The sequence below is a fragment of the Rousettus aegyptiacus genome, unplaced genomic scaffold, assembly GCF_014176215.1.
Source record: "Rousettus aegyptiacus isolate mRouAeg1 unplaced genomic scaffold, mRouAeg1.p scaffold_m13_p_3, whole genome shotgun sequence".
In the NCBI taxonomy this organism is placed as follows: Eukaryota; Metazoa; Chordata; class Mammalia; order Chiroptera; family Pteropodidae; genus Rousettus; species Rousettus aegyptiacus.
In genome coordinates, this window is record NW_023416306.1 from 133,496,945 (window position 1) to 133,518,825 (window position 21,881).

General features: G+C 43.9%; 2 protein-coding genes across 4 annotated transcripts in view; one reads left to right on the top strand and one right to left on the bottom strand.

Moving 5' to 3' along the window:
- MAP2K1 (mitogen-activated protein kinase kinase 1) overlaps window positions 1-15,975 on the top strand; it is a 71,137-nt gene extending 55,162 nt beyond the window's left edge. Inside the window, exons 6-11 of one of the 2 annotated variants that reach the window (XM_016141004.2) lie at window positions 6,593-6,717; window positions 9,459-9,660; window positions 10,951-11,015; window positions 13,698-13,759; window positions 14,189-14,234; window positions 14,941-15,973. In XM_016141004.2, the coding sequence (XP_015996490.1) occupies window positions 6,593-6,717; window positions 9,459-9,660; window positions 10,951-11,015; window positions 13,698-13,759; window positions 14,189-14,234; window positions 14,941-15,054 (614 nt within the window). In that variant the 3' untranslated portion in view covers window positions 15,055-15,973. Of the gene's footprint in view, window positions 1-6,592; window positions 6,718-9,458; window positions 9,661-10,950; window positions 11,016-13,697; window positions 13,760-14,188; window positions 14,235-14,940 lie in introns of both variants that reach the window. The other variant, XM_016141005.2, reaches the window with a different exon arrangement.
- Window positions 15,976-17,535: 1,560 nt separating this feature from the next.
- SNAPC5 (small nuclear RNA activating complex polypeptide 5) lies at window positions 17,536-21,799 on the bottom strand. 2 transcript variants are annotated; one of them, XM_016141007.2, is made up of 3 exons: window positions 20,714-20,891; window positions 19,426-19,515; window positions 17,536-18,658 (listed from the first exon to the last, which is right to left on the bottom strand). In XM_016141007.2, exons 1-3 carry the CDS (start codon window positions 20,801-20,803, stop codon window positions 18,542-18,544), a joined length of 297 nt encoding a protein of 98 aa, XP_015996493.2. In that variant the 5' UTR covers window positions 20,804-20,891; the 3' UTR covers window positions 17,536-18,541. The 2 variants fall into 2 exon arrangements, with proteins under 2 accessions (XP_015996493.2, XP_015996492.2); XM_016141006.2 differs by having other exon boundaries at window positions 17,541-18,661; window positions 20,714-21,799.
- Between the last annotated feature and the right edge of the window lie 82 nt (window positions 21,800-21,881).

Here is a 21,881-nt window from a genome sequence, read left to right on the forward strand (position 1 = left end):
CTGGTTTTTAGCTAATTTTCCTTTCTTGAATAGCAGGAGTATCCAAGTTAGTATTATTTTCCTGCCCACTGGTGGTTAATTGGCTTTGTGATAGATTACTTGCTCATCTTCTGAATAGTCTTAATAGTTTGGAGGGAGAAAGGCACTACTTTAAGGCACATTCTTTTAATGGAAAGATTATTTTATGATCTTTGCCAAGGGAGTTCACTTGAGCCTTAATTTCTATAGCTATAAACTGAGGCTGCTCTTCTAAATATTATTATGGGTCATTAGAAGCGAGAGATCAGGGTATCTAGGGACCATAAGCTATTTTCTTTACTCCTCTCTTCCCTTTTTTTCCTCTTTCTCTCTGTCTCTCTTTTTAGTGTAACCCCTATATGTTTTGCTCTGGCTTTTGTTACATTCTATTTTAAAAATTTAGACCATTTATTGAAATGGTGTGTGCTTCTGAAAAACAAACCCTGACTCATGCAATTATCTCAGTTTTAATTGTTAGCATTTGGGTGCCTTTTGGGTTGGGGATGACCAGTGAATTTGCAGAGAGGGGCGTTCAGAGGGGCATTGCAAAACTAATGAATCTTGAGAGGGAAGAAAAAATTTTTAATGCAGTTTCTGGACTTGGTTGCAAAAATCTTGAAAGTGGAGAGATAAAAATAGCTCCTTGTTAAGACCTGGCACACTGCTTCGAAGGCTCCCTGTTGAACTTAGTTGTTAATCAGAAGGAGGTGGGAAACAACTTCTAGTTCCTGCTGTTCCTTCCAAGTTAGACTTGTCAAGGAGGATAATGAGCTGGAGCTCAGAGGAAGTGCTCATTCACTAAAGCACAGCAGAGAATTATTTTCTCTCACAGCCAGATGTCAAGGATTTCAATCTACCCCAAGTCAGATTCTTTTCCCAGATAAAGCTTGTTATGTCTATAACATGAGTGACCTCCTTTCCCAGCCACAACTTTTTAATAATTGAGAAATAATTGACATGTAACATTGAATTGGTTTTAGGTATACAACGTAATGATTCGATATGTGTATATATTGTGAAAAGATTATCACCATAATTTTAGTTAATGTCTGTCACTATACAGTTTTTTTCCTGTGATGAGAACTGTTAAGATCCACTCTCTTAGCACCTTTTAAATATGTAGTACAGTATTGTTAACTACAGTTGCTGTGCTGTACATTACATTCCCAGGACTTATTTATCTTACAACTGGAACTTTGTGCCTTTTGATAACCTTCATCCACAGCTTAATGGCTTTTCTGGAACTTTGGAGTACATCTCACTGTTTATCATTTGCTCTGTTGTGTAGACCTAGATTATCTAAATTCTAGATAATCAAGAGTCTGAGTTCTACTCTAGCATCTGCTATTAGCTCACTGTGTAATCTTGACAGATAACTCTGGGCCTCAGTGTGTCTTATTCATGCACAAGGGTTTATAATGCTTACTTCACACCATTATTATGAGGATTAAAGACAGTATATTTAAAAGGCTTGGCATAGTAGGTGCTCAATGACCCAGAGCTGTTGTGGTGTCTTACTGGGTTGGCTGGGTTCACTAGCTCCCCATCTTCCCACTCCAGTCTTTTAGCAATGTTCATTCACCTTAGCTGGGGGAAGGCAGCCAGGGGAGAAGGCTGGAGCCTCTTTTTAATACTCTTGGGGAAGGTTGGGTGGGAAAAAGGTTACAGATCATGGCTAATTGAAGGGTTTGAGATTTTTTCTAAATTTTAATGATCTTTGCTACTTAATTAGCTCCTTGGGGCCATGGATAACTGGAGGTGGCCCTGTGGGGATTGTTATTTGACTTATCAGGGTCAGCTACCTTTCCCTTCTTTCCCTTTAATCTTTAGAGAAGGGTTATTAAGGCTCCACCAGGGTTGCTAAGAAGAGGTCGTTTGAAGCCTAGAGTCACCATTTAAAAATCTCATTTCCCTTTTTTTCTTTAACCTTAATTCTCCTTATCCAAGATCATCTTAATTTTGGATTTAGCCTTTGTCATAGATGAGTGTCACAGAGTCTGGTGTCCAAGTGTCACTCAGCTTGCTTCCCTGGAGCCCTCATTTATTCTATCCATTTCTTTTCTGTTTCTCTTGTGCTCCCCATTGCCGCCCCTGATCCTCTGCCCCTCTATTCCTCCATGTCCCACCTTCTTCCATCTTGCCTTTCCCCCACCCTCCAGTAAGGAATGAGACTTCTTGTAATATTAGCTTAAACAAAACACAATGAGGTTACTTGAACATAGTACCCTATAGGGTCTGATACCTTGTTTCATCTGCCTCATGGGGCCTTGCCAGCTAGTTAGGCTGGCACTGATCCCGGCTGGTTGAAAGAATTTAAGCTGAGGCTGCATTGCCCTGACTATTTCTCTCTCTTTGCCTTTACTGTCAGACACATGTGCACATGTTCTTGTTACTTGTTGGATTCTGTCTCCCCTTGAGGATAGGGACAAGGGACCATATCCTTTCTACTCATCTCAGTGCAAGCACTCTATAAGTGTTTATAGAATAAACAAATGACCTGCTGAATTATTTAATCCAAATCCCTTATTATAGAGAGAGAGAAATCAAGTTAAAACCATGTCCTTTTCGGGGGAAAATCAGGGAGCTTTAAACAGTGGTTATTTATGGGGCAGAAAATATCAGAAAGGAACATATTTTCTTCCACTTAGTTTTTCATAAAATGTCCTCTTTCATTTTTGGAGAAGGGGGATTTACCCATCCTCATGGTTACAGTGGCTGAGCAGGAAAGGAGTATCAAACCTAGCATCTGTGGGTTTCCTAGAGAAGCTTGTCAGCCTGGGAGCCTAGCTGGTGGTGCATGCTTCCTCCAGAGTGCAGCCTGGCCCACCAGGTGCTGGGGTTCCTCCCAGCCTCACCCTCTTGATATTAAAAGATCAAAAAGAGAACCCAAGGTCTAGAGAAGACCTCAGGAAGTAGGGAGGCACTGAGCCTGTGATTTAAACAACATTTGAATTTGCTGCTAGGAAAGATTTGGGAGAAAGCCGACTAAGCCTTTGGGCTCTAGGAGCAGGACAGTGTTCCAAGTTGGGAAGGGGACTCAGAAGAACTGGGCACCTAGAAGTAGAGGTGAGAGTGTAGGTGGAAAAGGAGGATGTTTAAGGTGCAGGGACCAGCACAAGACCAGCACAGTAAGACAGGGAGGCAAGCCTGAGTCTGGAGGGAGTGGACACAGACACGTTGGAGAGGTATGGAAGGCTTAGAAAGGCAGGTCTAGGGGCTTGGACTGTACTCTCAGGCAGATGGGAGCCAGTGCAGGCTCTGTGTAGGGCTGTCCCACTGGAGGAAGAAGATACTGGGAGCAGGAACACAGGAGGGAGGGGTCGCAATTTTAGAAAGTAAATTTGGATGTTGACAGTTGGAGGGAACATTCTCCCTGGCATTGTCTGACGTCTACCTCTTGTCTGCCCCCAGAGAAGAGCCTGACTTGACTGGGGCTGCCAGGGAGGATCTTGTCTTAGCCTGGCCACTCTAGCTACATGTTCTGGAGTTGAGGGATTTAGTGTGCCCAGGTCTCCAAGCAACTTCTTGTCAGGCTTCCTGGGTCACCAGGAGGGGCCTTGTGCGGTGCGTCTGGCTCCCAGGACAGATGTGGTCCAAGCAGAGAAACTCCCCTCAGGGTTTCCTTCTGCTACTCTCTGACTCCACCCCATTGTGGATCTTTGCAGCTTTGCAAGCAGTGCTATTCCCTGGGGTGGGTGGGGGAAGCCAGAGCTGACAGCCAAGGATGGAGGAAAGTGTGTTATATAAGTTCGAAAAAAAGGTTTGCTTGCCATGTGAATAGAAATCAGATATAAGGACAGCTACAGAGGCAGAGCAGCCACTCCTGAGCTGCAGCTGCAGCCTGGAGAGATATGTCTGAGCCCACAAAGGAAAGAGTCCCTGGGCTTTGGGGGAAAGGGCTGATGGTGTCTTGTCTTGGAGAGCAACCTATGAAAGAATCATTCTTTGTGTTCCTGTAACATGGTGTGCTTTTTAAATGCCCACACTTCATTAGATTGATCCTGGTCTCCATTTGGTGAGGTTATGAGAGCTACAGTTGTTACCACTGCTTTACTGAGAGGCATACTACAGACTAGAGAAGTGAAGTGACTCGCTCAAGGCCACATGTAGAGCTGGTGACAGGGGCGGGATTTGAATACAAGCTCTGTCCCTGTTGCCACTGCTGCCTTTTTTGCTTTAAAATAAGGCCATTAGGGCATTCCTAAACAGGCCACGGGAGTATTCGGAAGGTGAAGGAGCTGAGGGCTTCATGGTCCAGGCACAGGGATGGAGGGCTATGGCATTCGGTGAGAGTGAGAAAGAGGTTCATGTTGGCGTGCCTTCTGTGTGCTCTACCCACCTGGCCTCAGCAAGCGCTGTCATACTCCTGTCTCTTCCAGTTCTGCGCTGTTACTCAGCGTCCCTTTCCACAATGAGCATTGATCTCTCAGGGTCAGGTGCTGGTCCAGTGCTTGAGAATGGCCACAGTACTCAGAGAGGAGGACCTCCTGGGTTGAAAGTGTTTGTCTGGGCCTGTTCTAATATTAGACATGGGAAAGAAACAAAAGAAAAGTTAGTCCCTGAGCTCCTGGAGTTTATAATCTCTCCCATGGGCTTCAAGTATTTCTCCAGGAAGCCATACAACTTATTCCCTCGCTTCATCCAGGTTGTTGCTGGGGTGTTCTATATAGAGGCCTTCCCTCATTACCGTGTCACAGCAACACCCCCTCATTGTCTGTGCTCTTGCATGGTTTTGTTATTTTTATTTTCTTCATAGCACTTGAGAGCACCTGTCATTACATGTTGGATTGTCAGTTTGATTTCGTCTGTCTCCTTACACTAAAATGTAAGCTTCATTTTTTACTGGGAACTTGATTAGTTTGCTCACTGTTGGAACTTGATCAATTTGCTCACTCTTGTCTCTCTGGTAAGGTGCCTGGTTCCTGGCTCGTGGTAGGTGATCAGTGAACACTAGGTGATGAGCGAAACAGTTGAGTAATGTGGCAGTAAGAGCAAGGTACATAGGAAGAGGACAGCTTTAAGCATCAGAAGGTCTGAGTTCTGGTTCCAACTTTATCCAGCTTTTGTTAACTGACGTTGGACAAGTCCCTGGACCTCTTTGGACCTTAGACATTTTGTCTCTACCATGAAGGGAGAAACCAGATACCCTTTAAGGCCACTTCTGATGCCTGTATTCTGAAAGTCTTTAGGTAGGAGACACAGAGTTGCTAAGGTATTTGGAAAGGTCTCGTATCCTGTGTTCTCTTATCCTGTGACATTATGAGGTCTGGGTCTTAGAAAGCCCACACCTGTAGTGTGTCAGGTCTTGTCCTAGCTCTGGGGTTACGGTGGTGAGGCAGACAGCCAACATCCCTCTCTTGTGGAGCTGCTGGTGGGTGGAGAGGGGCTAGAGCTGGCTAGGGGCTGTGGTTGTGCTACCTGGCCTGGAAATGATGAGAGGCTAGATGGAGGTTGAACAGGGAAGGACTTACCGGGATATAAAAGGGTGATTTTTTTTTCAATTTACTTGTGGAAAGATAGTTAAATAGACCTGTTAGACTCTGTTTAAGAATAAATAAATGCATTCACATGACAGTATTGAAGGGAAAAATAAAATGCTAATAGTGGTTCTGGTAGGTTGGAATTATGGGGAATTGGGTTTTTTTCTCAGATTCTCCAGATGTCCTATGTAGTGTCTTTACTACTTCCATCAAAGATTCCCTGTCGTGGTTTATGATTTTGCCTCTGGATGTGGCCTGTTCTTGAGTGGATCTCATGTTTGCCGATCTCTGCCCACAAAGCCCTGGCCTGGGGACTTTTACCAACCCCCTGCCTCATTTTTCCCAGGTGTAAATGAGACTACTTGGCTCTGGTCTGCCCACTTTATAGTGGCAGCTGATTCGATCAGAGGGATCAGGACTGGTAGGTACTAAGAGCATTGCCTTGACCACCCTGAGGAGCAGTTTTTCAGGCCTCCCTAGTTCTTCAGAAGTGAGGGGGTCTTCTTGATTAACACGTAGATGCAGGTGTATAGACTGTTAGGAAAATGACCTCAGTGAAAAAGAATCATGTCAGCTCCTAACTCCTGCTACACGTTCATAAAATTTACATGCTTTGTGCTTAGAACTGAGATCAAGAACAGTAAGTCCTACCCCCACCCCACCCATCTTTAGTCTTTGGTCTATAGCCTCAGCAAGCATACAGGTTTTATGATTCGTGTTTTTCTTCCTCCGTTATGATCCAGCCATAGATATTGTGTCTTGCTAATAGGGTGGTTGAAGCAATAGACTTTGAAATTTTGATTATTCATGGTAACTGATTCCTTCTTGTGGATCATCTGGCCAAATCTACTGGCTTTCTGTCCTGCTTCTCCAGCAGCTTATTGTTTCCTTTCCTGACAGTCCTTCCTTGAACCCTGAATAAGGGGGAATAGGGCCTTTGGTGTCCAGTGTTTGGAAGCTGAGGGCTGGCTCTCTGGTGGGGGTAAGGGTATGTCCTAGGACTCATGGTCAGGGCTGGTCTATGGAGCGCTGACCTTTTCCCTTCCCAGCCTACTTGTATCAATTTCCTAGTTTTCTGTTTTATTTTCTTCCAGATGTCAAGCCTTCTAACATCCTAGTGAACTCTCGTGGGGAGATCAAGCTCTGTGACTTTGGGGTCAGTGGGCAGCTCATCGACTCCATGGCCAACTCCTTCGTGGGCACAAGGTCCTACATGTCGGTATGAGCAGTGGGTTCCATTTCTCGAGCTTCTTGTCTGGTTAGGGATACGAGCCAAGTGGGTGCCTTTCCCTGTGGAGCCAGAGCCTGGTAATGGGGGTGAGGGGAGAAATGAGGGTCAAGGTATTGTGGTTCCTCCCTGAAGAGATTGCAGTCTAATGGGGAAATGGTTTCGGCCTTTCATAGGCCTTGGGGCATAATTGGGGTACTGAGCCTCTTCTTACTGGAAGAGATTGTGTGATCACATCTCCAGCTATTGCCAGCACTCGGATGTTTTCCAGAGCTCGGTTTAAATTCTGAAGAGTTCGTGAACTCCATGTACCCTCTGGACACCTCTACCTGATTGTTTTCAGAACTTCAAACCCAACATGCCCAGACATGACCCCAACCCAAGTTGCTCCACCTTTTCTTTTCCATTAGCAGTAAGTGGCATCACATTTTTAGTTTCCCAAGGTAGGGACCTGAGCATCAGCCTTTAACCTCCCTTCCCAGCTCCCCATCCTTTCATCATCTAGTGGCCCCCAACTCTTGTGAGTCTATTCAGAATTGTTTCCCATTCAGCCTCTTCTCTCCTTCCTTACTGCATGTCTCCCAGTTAACTGCCCCGCCTCTCACCACTGCATACCAACCTGGCCCCTTGGCTGGAGTCTCTGCTCTAATTTAACCAACACCCCATCACAGAGGTCTTCCCTTCTGCTTCTAACTTCAGTGGTTCCCACTGTTACCAGAGCTCTTTGTGCAGCTGTGCCCACGCCCATGGCAGCATCAGCTTGTTCTCCCTCCTCTATACAGCAAGCTCCTTAGGTGCAGCGATAGGGCTGTAGGTGTCTCTGTTGTCCCTAGGGTCTGGCTTGGGGCCTGACACACATGGTGGGTGCTCAGGGAATGCTTGGTGAGTGGGTGTTTGTTTGAGTGAATGGGTGAATATATGGCTTGCATGCTCCTGAGAATGATTCAGAAGAGGGAAATATGATTGAATGCTGAGTGGCACAGGGTAGGGGAGCATTAGAGTGTGCAAAAGATCTCTATAGAGGTTGAGTGTCTGCGAGTGCAGGCCTGGATTGGAGTGGGGCAGGCACAGAGGCTCAGGGCATCTTAGCATCTAGAGTGTGTTATGTGTTCTCTTTCAAGTACTTTATTTTTGAGTGATCTCATTTGATCTGTATGGTTGTTCCTGGAAATAAAGATTATTATTCCCATTTTAGAGATGAGGAAATCTAGATTGAGGGAATTTAAGTGACCTGCTCACCTAACCTTGCAGAGCCGAGATTGAAATCTAGGTCTCCTTGCCAGTCTCCCTTTGCACAGAATGCCCTCACTAGCCTCTTATGTAGGATTTGTCAGTTGCTCCTGGCCTTCCTGTGTGGAAGTTCAAGTCCATGTCCTCATTGCTTCTTGTTTGGTCCCTCCTCCACCGCAGTTCCAGTCACCGTCAGCCCTATTCAGCTGGTGCTAACCCATATCTCCACCCTCCATTCCAGTGACCCACAGTCTTAAGAAACATGAAACCCATGGGTCCTTCAAAACTCTCTTCCATTCTCTGTCATCCCCCTCATTGCTTCTTCCCTACATGTCTAAAAACTGAGCAGCTAGCACCCTGTGCCACTCACTGCTAACTCTCAAATTCAAAATCAATTAACAGATCCTGGGATTTATTGATCCAGGGTTAATGGTTTGGATTTTTGTGGTTATATGGCCAGTTCCAAAATAGTTCAGGGTTAGAATTAGGGGAAAATCCTATGGGAGAAGTTAATTTGATGTCTAAATAAATGTGATGGTCAGAATAAAGATTTTTTGTAGTATCTTTGAAATGTGCTAGTTTAAATGATGCTCAATAAAAATGCTTTTATATAGCACTATATACTTTTTTCTTTGACTTTTCCTCCCAATAACATCTCATTTGTATAGCATTTTGCAACATCAATTTTCATTTGCTTTGACCTTCTTAACCCTAGTAAGTAGAGTAAGTACTTTGTTATGTTGTTACTGCTGTTATCATCATCATCAGCCCCATTTTATAGATGAGGAAACAAGAGGCTCAGGACTTAGAAGTCCCAGAGTTGCAATTTGAACCCAGGTCTCCTAACCTCATATCCTTTGCCTTTTCTACAATTCTCTATTGTCTAAGAACAGTGAGTCAGTGGCAGAGGTGTACTTAGAACTCAGTTTTACTGACTCTTATGGCTAGTGTTTTTACTGACTGCACTACTTCATTCATGACCCATGTTCCAGAATTTTCATGTTTCAGACTCAGGTAACAAGATAAACCTCTCATGCTGGGTTCTGGATAGGCTGCTGTATCCACGCAAGACAGTGATCAGGCTGAGCAAAGCTGGACCACAGCTGAAGTGGCCACCAGAGTTCCACCAGGTTGAATGCTGTTCAGGGCAGTTTACAGGGGAAACAGAGCATTGAGGAGGGGTCAGAGCCATGGGAGGTGGCTAGGATTTGGTAAGCACAGTATTTGGGGGCAGGCTGGAGGCTCAATCTAAGAGTTAAGTGCAGGTCTTGAAATGTGATGTGAGCTCTGGAGAGAAAGAGGCAGAAGAAGATAAACTGTATCAGTAGACCTAGAGCTGGGACCAGCCAGGGCAGCCCACCCTCTTGCAGTGCAAGCAATTCTCAAAGGGGCAGCAAGTCCTGAGGCCCCCTGGAACAACATGGGGACTCGCCCACCCCTCTTTTGTGTGGGCCTGGGTTAGTTCACACAGATGATCATAACTGTGTCTGTCTCTCCTGCAGCCAGAAAGACTCCAGGGGACTCACTACTCGGTGCAGTCGGACATTTGGAGTATGGGGCTCTCTCTGGTTGAGATGGCAGTTGGGAGGTATCCCATCCCTCCTCCAGATGCCAAGGAGCTAGAACTGATGTTTGGGTGCCACGTGGAAGGAGATGCAGCTGAGACACCGCCTAGGCCAAGGACCCCTGGGAGGCCACTGAGCTGTGAGTTTCCTATGTGTCTCCAGCTTAGACTGTGGGAGTCTCTTACTATTGGGCATTTCTAGAGAGCTGATTATCTGTCCACTTCCCCAAGACTGATTCCCTGTCTCTGAATGTCAGGCTGGGGCTAGGGAGAAACAGCAGGGGTTTCCACTCAACTATTTGTTGAGTGACTGTTATGTTCCGCATTGCACTTAGTACTTATGTGCATTATTACCTAATTTTTAAAAATCATGACTTTTTAAAAAATTTTTTTACTGAGCTAAAATACACATGAAATGCATGTTTAAAGTGTTCAGATCAGTGGGTTTTAGTATATTACTAAATGTGTAGTGTAGCTATCACAACTATGTAATTCCAGAACATTTCTATTACCCCGAAAAGAAAACCCCATCTTCATTAGCATTTACTCCTAACTCCCCTGACCCAAGCCCCTGACAATTGCTTAATCTACTTTCTATCTCCATGGATTTGCCTAGCATTATTTAATTTTAAAAGCAATTCCATGTGAGCACTATTATAATCTCCATTTTAGATGTGAGGACACTGAGGCACAGTGTTTGACATGCCAAGACCACTTGTAAGTGGCTAAGTCTGACTCTGAGATGGTAAGCACTGTGCAGCACTGCCCGCCTCTTTGAACATGAATACTGTGACATAAAGCTGGTACTCATGAGATCCTGGCCTAGCCATGTTCTAATGTAGTTCATGCCAGGATGTTCCCATTTGACCAAAAAGACCTAGTCTTTACCCTCATGAGGTCCACATGGGAGAGGGCATTCGTGAAAAGAGAAGCACTGGGGCTAGGAGTAGCTGATGGTAGGTCATTGGAGGGGCTGGTGGCTATGGCCCTGAGGCTGGCGTGTGACTTGGGTATAAAAGGGAGAAATCCAAGTCCAAGGGAGAATTAAAACTAAGTCTTTGAGTTGTTTATTATTATTTCATTTGCTCCTCTCAATATAAGGGAGGGAGGAAGGGCAGATGTAATTATTATGTATCTCCCTACTTTATAACACTCAAAGCTGGGCTTAGCATTCAGTTGATTTGCCAAAGTGAGGTTCACAGACCTTGGATGTGGCAGAGACTAGACTCATACCCTAGTTGGCTGACTCTGTGGCCTTTGCTGATCCTGTGTTCAGGCCTGATCTGTGGCCACTCCTTCTCTTTATTATCTACTGCCCTGTTCTGGCCCCTGGGATCCATTTCCAACCCCTAGCCTCTTATTTGCAAATAACTTCCTGTCTGTTTCTGAGAAGTGTTTTCTCTTTCTTTATTTTAAATTTAAATCTGTAGCTTATGGAATGGATAGCAGACCTCCCATGGCAATTTTTGAATTGTTGGATTATATAGTCAATGAGGTAAGTACTGTATGGCTTCCTTAACCTTGGAATTTATTTACTGTTCTTAAGAAAAAAACTCAGTTGATTTGAGTGTTCCCACAGTATGGGCTACTGGGCCCCAGGATTCATGGGTTCTGCTTTGTGCATCACGCTCTTGTAATTGAGTGCCTGATTTAGAGGCTGCAGGAGTCCCTTCCCCAGGGAACATCTTCAGGTAATTCTATGAGTCCCTCCTCCTAGATTCAGGAGCCTCCACTTTACCTACTTACATTATCATTCCTTCATTTGCCAAGCATTTCTCGTGTACTTACTGTGTGCTAAGCATTGTGGGGTGGTGGTAGGAATGAGGTAGGGATCCAAAAATGGAAAATCTAGTCACTGGATTGCAAATATAACTGCAGTATAAGTTTTGTCTTTTAAGTGCCATTAAAAAGAGATGAACATTTAAAAATGACAGTGTAGAAATAGATATGAAAAATATTCACTATAAATTGTTGCATTAAAAAAGGTTATAAAATGGTTTGTATATTATCAGTTTTTTAAAAAACATCTATGTATACATATATGTACATATAAAGTCTGGAAAGAGAGAGAATTACAGGTGAGTAAAGGTTACTTTTTGCTTATTGCCATTAGCTGACTTTAATACAAGGAACATATATTATTTGTAAATATATGTACCAGCATATTTAAATGAAAAAAAGGGATCAAGGAAGGAAGACACTGATAAGCGTTCATCAAATTTGGGTGGGTTGCGGGGTGGTGTGAGATGCTATTGACTAGCACCACGGTTGCTTGGAGGGGGTGACGCAGTGCTGGAGTTGTTGAGCTGGGGGTCAGGCTAGGATTTTAGATAATTGGGCCAGCATGCCCAGCCTCAGGAGTAGCATAGGTAGTGGACAACAAGGGACAGGCTCTGGCATGTTTGGGAGATGGCCGGAGGCCTCCACTCAGTTGGGGTATATGGTAAAGGGCATCACCCTAGTCTCTTCCTCTTCCTCAGAGATTAGCAGAATAACTTTTCATACTTTCTTACTACTCTGTAAAACCAGGTCCCCAAAAGCTCAAAAAGATCTCCTTATCTATTACAGACTCATCAGGGAATATCCTAGTTCACTCTAGCAGTTAATAAATCACTGGTTCATAGTCTACTAGGGAGGTTAATTGGCCTCTCTTTGTTGTCTGCACAACTTTAAACTAAGAACCATGGGACATTTTAAAGTTCAGGATCTGATCTTGGCTGCGTAAGAACTTGGGGAATGCCTTGCACATTGCATTTGTGGTAGTTTGAAAGCCATCATCTACAGCTGGGACCTAAGCTGAGTGGTACTGGGTGGGAGCCACATTAAGAGATGGCCTGAGGCTAAATATGCAGCGCTGCCAGTTGCCTAGTGTGCACTGCTTTCTTCCATATTTTCCTTCTCAGTTCTCCAAACACTGTTCGGGCGGGTCAAATTGGTTTTGTTATCTTCTTCATACAGGTGAGGAAACTAAGGCTCAAGTTCTTCCCACTTGTGCTTTTCCTTCCTTACCACATACTCCTATCCCACAGCCCTCCCAAATCCCTACTCCCTCCTCACTGAGGATGGATTGCATGGTCACAGGTACATGCACCTCACACTGTTCTGGAATACAGTCTTTCAATTTCCTAGCCCCCTTCTACTTGGGACGGGACTGGCCTCTGGAGGCCAAGCTGCTGGTTTCTCCCTTGACTGTTCTCTTCCTGTCCCCCTCAGCAGCAGAGATAGTCTATATGTTGGGCCTAAGTTGGGTTTTAGTCCCTGACCTCAGATCAGGCTTATTCACCTGCTGTTCTGGTAAGGCATTCAGGGTAAGAGGGCTAGGCTGGACTTTTTTGGTGGTGTCAATATTTAATTTAGTCCTGAATCACTTGTTGATTTGGGCAGCGCATCAGAGCATTGGCATCCTGAGCAGTGTCTGGTGGTCAGCTCACAAGGAAGCTGCACATACCCCCAGCACAGGTCACATGAGGATGGGTCTTGTTTCCTGAGCTGTATGGAGCACAAGAGCCAGGTGCTTCAGGGGCTTTTTTTATGTACCCCCGTGTGACCTTCACCATGCACCCTGGGAAAATGAAAGCTGTGGCCTGTGTTCTTGTTCTAATGCCTGTAAACAGCCTTAGTTCTGGATTGAGTGTGCAGCTAACATTCTTCCAGACACAGCCCTCTTCTAGTTAATGTTTTATTAACCTTTCTCTATTCCTTCAGGGCTCAGAAAAGGTACATACATTTTATTAGTTAGCCTCCTATGATTTCCACAGGTGCTGTCTGGGCTGGACCATGCTTGATGGTTTGCATATGCCCCTAGCTGCTGCTATTAGTAATTGCCATTTGTTTCCATGCCACACTCCAAGATTCACAATTATAGAAAGTGAGCTGGAAAGGGCCCCAGAGAGCCATTTGGCCCCCCTTCTTTCATAGAAGGGTAAACTGAGGCTCAAGAGAACAGTGATTTGTTCAGTCAGTAGACAAGTGAGTGGTAGAATACTGACCTGACCCAGTTCCGCGGTTTGAGACTGATGGTTCCACCAGAGTGACCCAGCAGGCAGCAATTGACCTCTCACCCCTGCCTTTCTTTGGCTGGATGAGGGCAGCACTGCCCAGTGGTGGAGGCTGGGGAGGGGAGAGATGGCTGGGGCAGGAAGCCAGGCATTTTTTACATGTTGACGTGTGTTTGCAGCCTCCTCCAAAACTACCCAGTGGTGTATTCAGTCTGGAATTTCAAGATTTTGTGAATAAATGGTAAGTTGGCTCCTTGTTCTCTGGAAGAGTACACTGGTTTTGTCAGGCTCCCCACTCCATCTTGGGGAGCACAGCTTCACCCTTTCATGTCTCCTGTGACCCCTTTGACTGCTGCTCTTCTTCCAGAGTGCTAGGACTTAATTGACCTGACAACAGCAGTGGGCAAAATAGCTCCTGCTTTTGGCACTTGCTGTACAGGTACTGGCATATTGCCTTTTGACCTTAGTTTAATTCAGCAAGCACTTATTAACCTACTGTGGACATTTATTAACCTACTGTGGGCATGACATTGTGCTAAGAACAGGAAGGTGAATAAGGCTCAGGCAATCCTCAGAGCCTGTAGGGTATGGGGAGGACAGGCAGGCAAACATAATTGGAGTAAGAACCAGCTCCAGGCAATAGTTCTCACATTATCTTTCTTCCTTTAAGCTTAATAAAAAACCCCGCAGAGAGAGCAGATTTGAAGCAACTCATGGTAAGTCCATTTCAGATTCTTACACTACTTGTTTATTCATGTTCTCTGTCAGTCATCCATTCAGTACCTCCTGAGCCCATTCCCTGTTCTGCCTTGACTACTACAGTTCAGGATACCAGATATCAGTCTCTTCTGTCCTCCTATCAGTTTAAAGGAAAAGCTGGGGTGGCCCTGCAGCCCAGGGAATCCAGGGGGAAAAAGGGGCCAGCCTATCCCTTCACAGGGACAGGGTCTTTTTCTATTACTGACTGGCTTACCTTATATTCAGCATCCCACCCCCCCCCTCGCCCCCCACAAGCCACTCTCCACTTGCCTCATCTTGTTTTTGGTGGTAGTGGTAGGGGGAGTTAAGAAGTAATACTGTACATGTCTGAGCTTCCATGCCTCGTAAAGCCTGTATAGTATAACAGACTTTCACATCTATCATTTCCTTTGTTACTTCTAACAACCCTGTGAGGCACCGATGGCAGAGCTGCTATCCTCATTTCAGTGCTGCAAAAGCAGGCTCAGGGAAGTGAGTTGCCTAAGGCCTTAACTGGCAGAGCCAGGCAGAGCTAGTCTTTGAGCTGGCAGCTGGCTCTGCTTTCCTGCCATTCACTGCTGCTCAAGGGCACAGACTCCAGGAGCTCCCTCCAAGTGTGGCTCTTGAATTTTCCTTCTTGGTGTTTTTTTTAACACCACTTCCTCTCCGTTTCTTTCCACACAGGTTCATGCTTTTATCAAGAGATCTGATGCTGAGGAAGTAGATTTTGCAGGTTGGCTCTGCTCTACAATTGGCCTTAACCAGCCCAGCACACCAACCCATGCAGCTGGTGTCTAAGCATTTGGGAAACAGCCAAGAGCAAGTCCCCTGCCCAGTGGCATGCCATGTTGCTTTTGGGCCTTTCCCATGTGTGTCTGTTCATAGAAGCATTTCACCTATGACAAAGGATGAAGAACACAGCATGTGCCAAAATTCTATTTGTGTCATTTTTAATATTACCGTCTTTATTCTTGTTACTATTGTTATTCCCCAAAGTGGATTGGCTTTGTGCTTGGGGCTATTTTTGTGTATGTTGATGATCAAAACATGTACAACACTGAATTACAGTGAAACTGGTGACTGTGGGTGTCATTCTTACTGAAAATTGCACTGCTCTTCCCTCACCGTGACTGGCTGGCCATCTGTATTTTGCGGATTTTTTGACACTTGGTGGTACTTCATTCTTGCTGGGCGTACCTTGTTTCTACTTAAGGAGCCTTGTAAGATCCTTCACAGGCAGTGCATGTGAAGCATGCTTTGCTGCTATGAAAATGAGCATCAGAAAGTGTATATCATGTTATTTTATTATGTTTTTGCTTTTGGTGTAGAATTAAGCAATTTCCATCAAAATCTACCCAGAGCCCTTCACTGCCATGATAATTGGGGCTTCACCAGTCTGTCTACTCTGATGATTTGTAGACTTCTGGTTGTATTTCTATATTTATTTTTAAATATACTGTGTGGGATATTTAGTGGTATATGTCTCTTTAAGTTTGGATTAGTATTTCTAAAGTGGTGGAGTTACTTTTAATGTTACAAATGAATCAAGGCATTAAAATGTATGAGATTTATTTTTCCCCAAATCCCAGTACTGATGCTATTGTAACCAACAGTGTGTATAGTGCCTAAAAATTGTATGAAAATCCTTTTAACCACTTTAATCCAGATGTTTAACAAATAATCTTATTCTAATAAATATACTATCAAGTTAAAAGCCTTTGAAAGATATTTCTACTTTTGTGATAGAATGATCAATGTCTCTGGTACACAAGAAATCAGATGATTTGGCCAGGCATTATTGTGAAGGGAAAGATAAATACAGGAAGGAGGCTGAAGGGTGGGAATGCTACCCTGAGGACAAGTTCCAGTGCTTTGGACTAATGGGGCTTCCTGTAATTCCAGTCTTTGGACTTGGTCCGACCTCTTTTTAGCAAACAGCCTTAACTGTAAATGTTCCAACAACTTTTCCTGTGGACCTGCAAACAGATTCCATCTACTTCTTCCATCTCTTTATATAAGAGAAAAGCAGTTGATGGGGGTCAGCATGCTCACAGGAGTGCCTTGCTGGTGGCCAGTGGTGCCCGGCTAGCATTGGAGCCTCTACCCAGGACTGTCTGTCTGTGCTATTTTGTTTCACTGAGCAAGTTTCCCCTTATACCAGTACTATACCTTCCTAGAGGGGAGGAAATGTGCCTGGTACTGGCTTTGTCATGCCTGCAGTGAGGTCACAGAAAACAGTCATGTCTCAGCTGGCCACTGGTACCCTTTCCTTTTTGAAACGTTGGTACGTGTGTGGCTGCCTGGTCAGCACCTCTTCCCTCATTTTCTTTGAGAGAGGTTATAGAAAGCCATAGAAAGTATATATTTAAAAATAAAAGGCCAATTTTGTTTTAAAATTAAAAACAGAACTTGGGTAAATCTCCTGAGCAGGTAATTCTACTGTGGATCACCAGAGCTTGGAACAGCCAAGATTTTAAAAACTGGTCAGTATGTACTGTTGCTTCAGTTAGTCAATCATTTTTTCTTGCTGTAAGGCTAGTGTCTGTTCTAAGTCAACAGACTAACTTACACACACACCCTTTAATTAACCCCCCCCCCCTCCGCTTCCACCCCTGACCTATGGATGTTGCCATTTCCCCTTAAGAACTGGATCTCTGAAGGCGGGGTGTTTCCTCCCACATACCCCCAGTGCATTCAGACTGTATCTTTTGCTAACAGAGAAGATGCCACCACTACCAAAGATCTCTCATTAAAATATGCAACTTGCATCTGAGGAAGAAGAAATGGTGTAACCTGGAGTCTAAAGCTTGGATCTGAACACTTTCATGTTCAGTATCTTTTGAGGAGTGTTTTTAAAATCTCTATTTACATGCAAAGGTATCCAAAGGCAAAATATTTTTATCTAGTAATTACTAAGAATGAGCTCATTCTCAAGAATAATGTTCCCTGACTGATGCTGTTTTGAGTTCCCCATGCCAGTTTTTTTCCTCTCAAATTTCTGAGACACCAACAGTAGTAGGATTTTTCAATCATTAGCACCTCACAGTAACCTGTAAAAACGGCTTAAGCAGATATGAATACCCTCATTTTACATATGGGAAAGAGTTGCAGAGGTGAGAGGACAAGTGATCAGTTAGTGGTAGAGCTAGAATTCAAAGCCAGTTTTCTAGCTCTTAAAAACCCATGTTCATATTTTGAATAAGACCCCCTAAATGTATATCTTGATGCTTTTCATTGCAAAATTATCTTCACATTGTACTTTCCAAGAAACATGCTCAGTTAAATTTTTGGCTATTTCATGTAAGAGTAGCTCAAAGTAACTTTAATAAAACGTTGATGAACAAAAATATCCATGTTCTCTTCTGGAATAGTTACATAAGTTCTGCTTAAAGAGGTTCTTTGTGTTTTGTTTAGCTTTTCTGTTGCTTGGACAAGGCAAATAAACAACTACTTAACTGTATATTCAGTGGGAAAGGGAAAGTATGCAGACATGAATCTCACCTTCAAATGCCAAGTTTTAACAACACTTATTCCACAACTGTCATCTGTTTATTATAAAAATGGAATCTCCCAAGCATAGTGAGTCCTTCTTTAATGGCACATTTCCCTTCTAAGTCCAAAAGTAGGTTTTAAACCATCTTGTTGTATTGTTTTCTCCAGAGGAGGAACTGATTTGTTTCCCTGTTGCTACTGGAACCCAGCAAGCTGATGGTTTTTCATCTATAACTGATTTCTAAGTACATTTAACCATAGAGATGTCTCGACCTAAATGTGATGACAACCACACAGTCTACAGTGGGCAGTGTGTTGCCATGTCACTGAGAGGTGGGAAGAGCTTAAGCTCTCAAGTGGCTCCGCTTACAAGGGTTCAATGGTATGCAAATAGCCTTTAATTGGTTTTCTTAAAAGAGGCTTTGTTGACTGGAAAGGCTGGCTTGCATTTACACTGCCCTTTTTGCAAATGTCAGGCTTTCTCAATAGCATTTCAGAGGACATTTTCTGTTTTAAACACAATTGCTGTATCTGACCAGAATACAGAGTACCATCCATACTGCTCAATGATAAGACACTGCATCTTTGCTTCTCTACTATGTCACTAATTTTTGAAAGCATTCTGAAACTTGAATTACTTATGGAATCATTTTTATAAGTACACATCTTCCTAAAGTTCTTGCTTTCTTTTAAAGGAAGCCTTAGGGCCCATGGCAAGATTTCTTTGAAGAGTGAAAGTTCCTGAGACTTTAAAATTTAATTTGTATAACTAACCCTGTCTCTTTCTTCCCCTTCAGGAATCTGATTCTTCTTCCTCCTCTTCCTCCTCCTCTTCTGGCACATGGCTCCTTGTGCTCAACTCCAGTGCAGTTTGATTGATTGATGCTTCATTGTCTACATGCACCAACATCTGCTTTAGCCAAGGACATTATGGATTAGTAGAAAAGACACTGGCCTCAAAACAGCAAATTCTTAAAAATACTTTAAAAATACTTAACTGCATATTCATTCTCAATATTTATTACTAAGAGGTATGGCCACTTTCCTATTTCCAAATTCTACCCTCCCCCTAAACCCCCATTGCCAAAATAGGAGGATAAATGCCCTAGATTTGATAAGAATATTACATGATTTACAAACATGGTTCTTACATAAGAATTATGCTTAGATGTGAGCTGATTTCAAATGGGTTTAAATGACTTCACACACACCTAGAAGAAGTGGTGCTCATATATGGTATACCTAGAAGACGATTTTACTGATTTACATTTGATAAAAAGAATGTGATGAAGACTAGAACTCACTTTTTAGCACGAAGCTACTCAGTTTTTGAATTCCAAACTTATTCAGAGCAAGAGTTTTGACATGTTCCTGCAAAGATATCCACACTCTCTCTAGTTTCATTGGAGTAACTAGAAAAGATTGATGACTAGAATAGTGGAGGTAATATAACTACCTAGTTAATCAATTAAAGTGTAACCAGCTGGTAAAACATGGGTTGTCCCCTCTCTAAAAGAGTATTATGGAATAGCCAGTTTATCAAACTAAAAAATTCTTATCAGCACTTCCCAAGTCCTTTGAGTTTGATAATGTGATTTACAATTTTTGACTTCCATGCAGCCTGAGAGTAGAATGGACTTTGTATTCTCTCCCTAGGCCCACACTTGATTAGCTTACATCATGTGACTGTTCAGGTACAGGTTGAGAAGACAGCATTTCATCCCCTCTTCTAGAACTAATCATTGATTGGAGAGCCAATTCTTCAACCTAGAAAAGAGTTAAGTACATTTCCTTACTATTTCACTGGTCTACTGATGTGAGAAAATTTACTGTCCACATTGTAAAAGGTTGGCATCACGAGGGAAAGTGAGAACAGTTTAATACAGGTGCAGCCCTAGAGGAAAGGGTGGGTCTCTCGAGCTTTCCCTGCCTTTTAAGGAAATGAACAAAGAACATGGCTGGCCCCTTTCCCCTGGGGTGTACAGGTGTTTGTGCTGAGCCAAGGATTGCACTCCCCCAGACCTAGCATCTCCAGGAAGAAACCCATAAAAAAAGCTAGGTATCTTCTGATTCTATGGAGGGCAGATTCCCTATGCTTGAGCTTGTCCATCCAGTAATAAGGAACCGAACACAGGAAAAATGAAAAATGGAAGTGTTTCCAAGAGCATAAAGGAATCTAGGCTTTGGAGGTCATGATCAACACACATACATGTATCTGTAAGTGTAGGCCACCACAACTGTCCTGAGGAAAAGCCACTTATTTTGAAATGTCACAGTTGTACAGTGCTCTTCAGTTTACAAAGGGCGTTCATAACCCTCATGTAATTTAAGAAGGGTGCTGAGCAGGGATTATCAGAATTATCACACTGGGGCTGAATTCGCACGGGTACGGGAAATGGTCCTAGTGGGCCTAAATTTCTACTTCTCAAGGCCGTGGAGTCAGTAACCGCTCCGGGAAGAGAAGCTACGGGGAACTCTGCGAAGAGTCTCTTCTCACGGGCCTGTCTTTATCACCACCACAAGAGAACGTGAGTCTTCTGTCTTTGCAATACTAAAGCTGTTTGAATCAGCAATACAAGCTAGGAAACAGTGGCTACTAAATGCTGTAGGAGCTCGGAGGGAAGAGATCGGTGAAAGGGGAAGGTCTAGCCAAGCCTTAGGGAGGTCGCACTTCTCCACTGTGAAGTGGGAGGAACAGCTGCATTTCCGGGTGTCGGATGTGGAAGTGAACTCGCCAAACGTGCTGATTGCTGGGCCTCAATCTAGACCTGAAGTTTCAGGATTCTAAGGTGGGCTCAAGACCTCAAAACAAGCTCCCCAAGAGGCAGCAGACAGACAGCTAGATGAGGGAGAGGTCACCCGCAGCATGGGGGCACCACAGACGGTTGGGGTTAGCGGAAAGCCAGGAGCCCGGGGATAGGGGCAGGGGTGTGGCGGGGGGCGGGGCGGTACGCCGCGGGTTCACCTTGAGCCGGTTCAGCTGGTCGTGCAGAGCTGCCTTCAACCGGAGAAGCGTCTCCTCCTCCTTGCGCAGCTCTTGGAGCCGGCTCAGCATCGCTTCTCACTCCCGCGGCCTTTCAAGCAGCCCAGTCGGCCAGGCGCTGGGTGATGACGCCACAGCCTCCGCGTTCTCGGAAACGGAAGTGGGCTGGGCGCGGCTGGCGACATGTGGGACGGGATACTTCCTGCCTTTCGTTGCAGCACGAACTCAGTTTTGAATCAGAAAGATCTAAATTCCTGAAGCACAGGGTGTTGAAGCCGTGAATAATCTGTAGATAAAAATGATGTAGAAAGTGTCAGATGCTTCAGTTAAACTACTTGCTTATTTCCAATCGTTCCTGCAAATAGCTATTTTAACACCATAAAACCTGCAGACGCATTTGAAAGCAGGAACTAACACCTTCCAGTGCACAGCACCGTTTAAAGTTTTTGTAGGCAAGTATTCCCAGCCACTTGAAAACATTTACCAAGATCGGTGAAATTAAGAGCATGAAAAGAAAGCTTTTACCAACTTGGGAGATATTTTCATATGCCAGAGAACTGAGATCTCTTGACTACAAATGCGATTTATACATCATGTTGGCTGTGAAATTTCGGACCGAGAAAAAAATATATTCTGGCATGAGATGAGTGCGTTAATAGGTCAAATATAGGGTGTTCAGACAGACATAATAAAGCTTTAGAACCATGGTGGGCGCATTTCTCTGCACCACACTTGGGCAGCTTTATAGGGAGTATAAAATGTAAAGTACACAAGTGGTTCTTAATGCTTCTGGCACTTTTGAAGGCCAAAATATTGATGGCCCGCATTTCCTCCAAGTGTACAGCAAGTTGTAACAAACACTTCTCAGAACTGTTTCTTATAGCTGCTCAATGTATGTATTGATTCTGCCCTCTTGTGGTTACTGAAAATGCCAACTCTTTACAAAATTTTCCAAGACTTTTTTTTGGGGGTGGGGGTGGGATAAGGAAAGGTAGATAAATTTTAATAGCTTCTGTATTTGTGAAACAAGTCTTTAAGACATTTATAAAATGAATTTTTTATCTGAATTTGTGGAGCATCCTCTTACCTAATTCAACAGCATGGATTTAACATGAATCCAATGCTCCATTTTGTACTGGACATTAAAAAA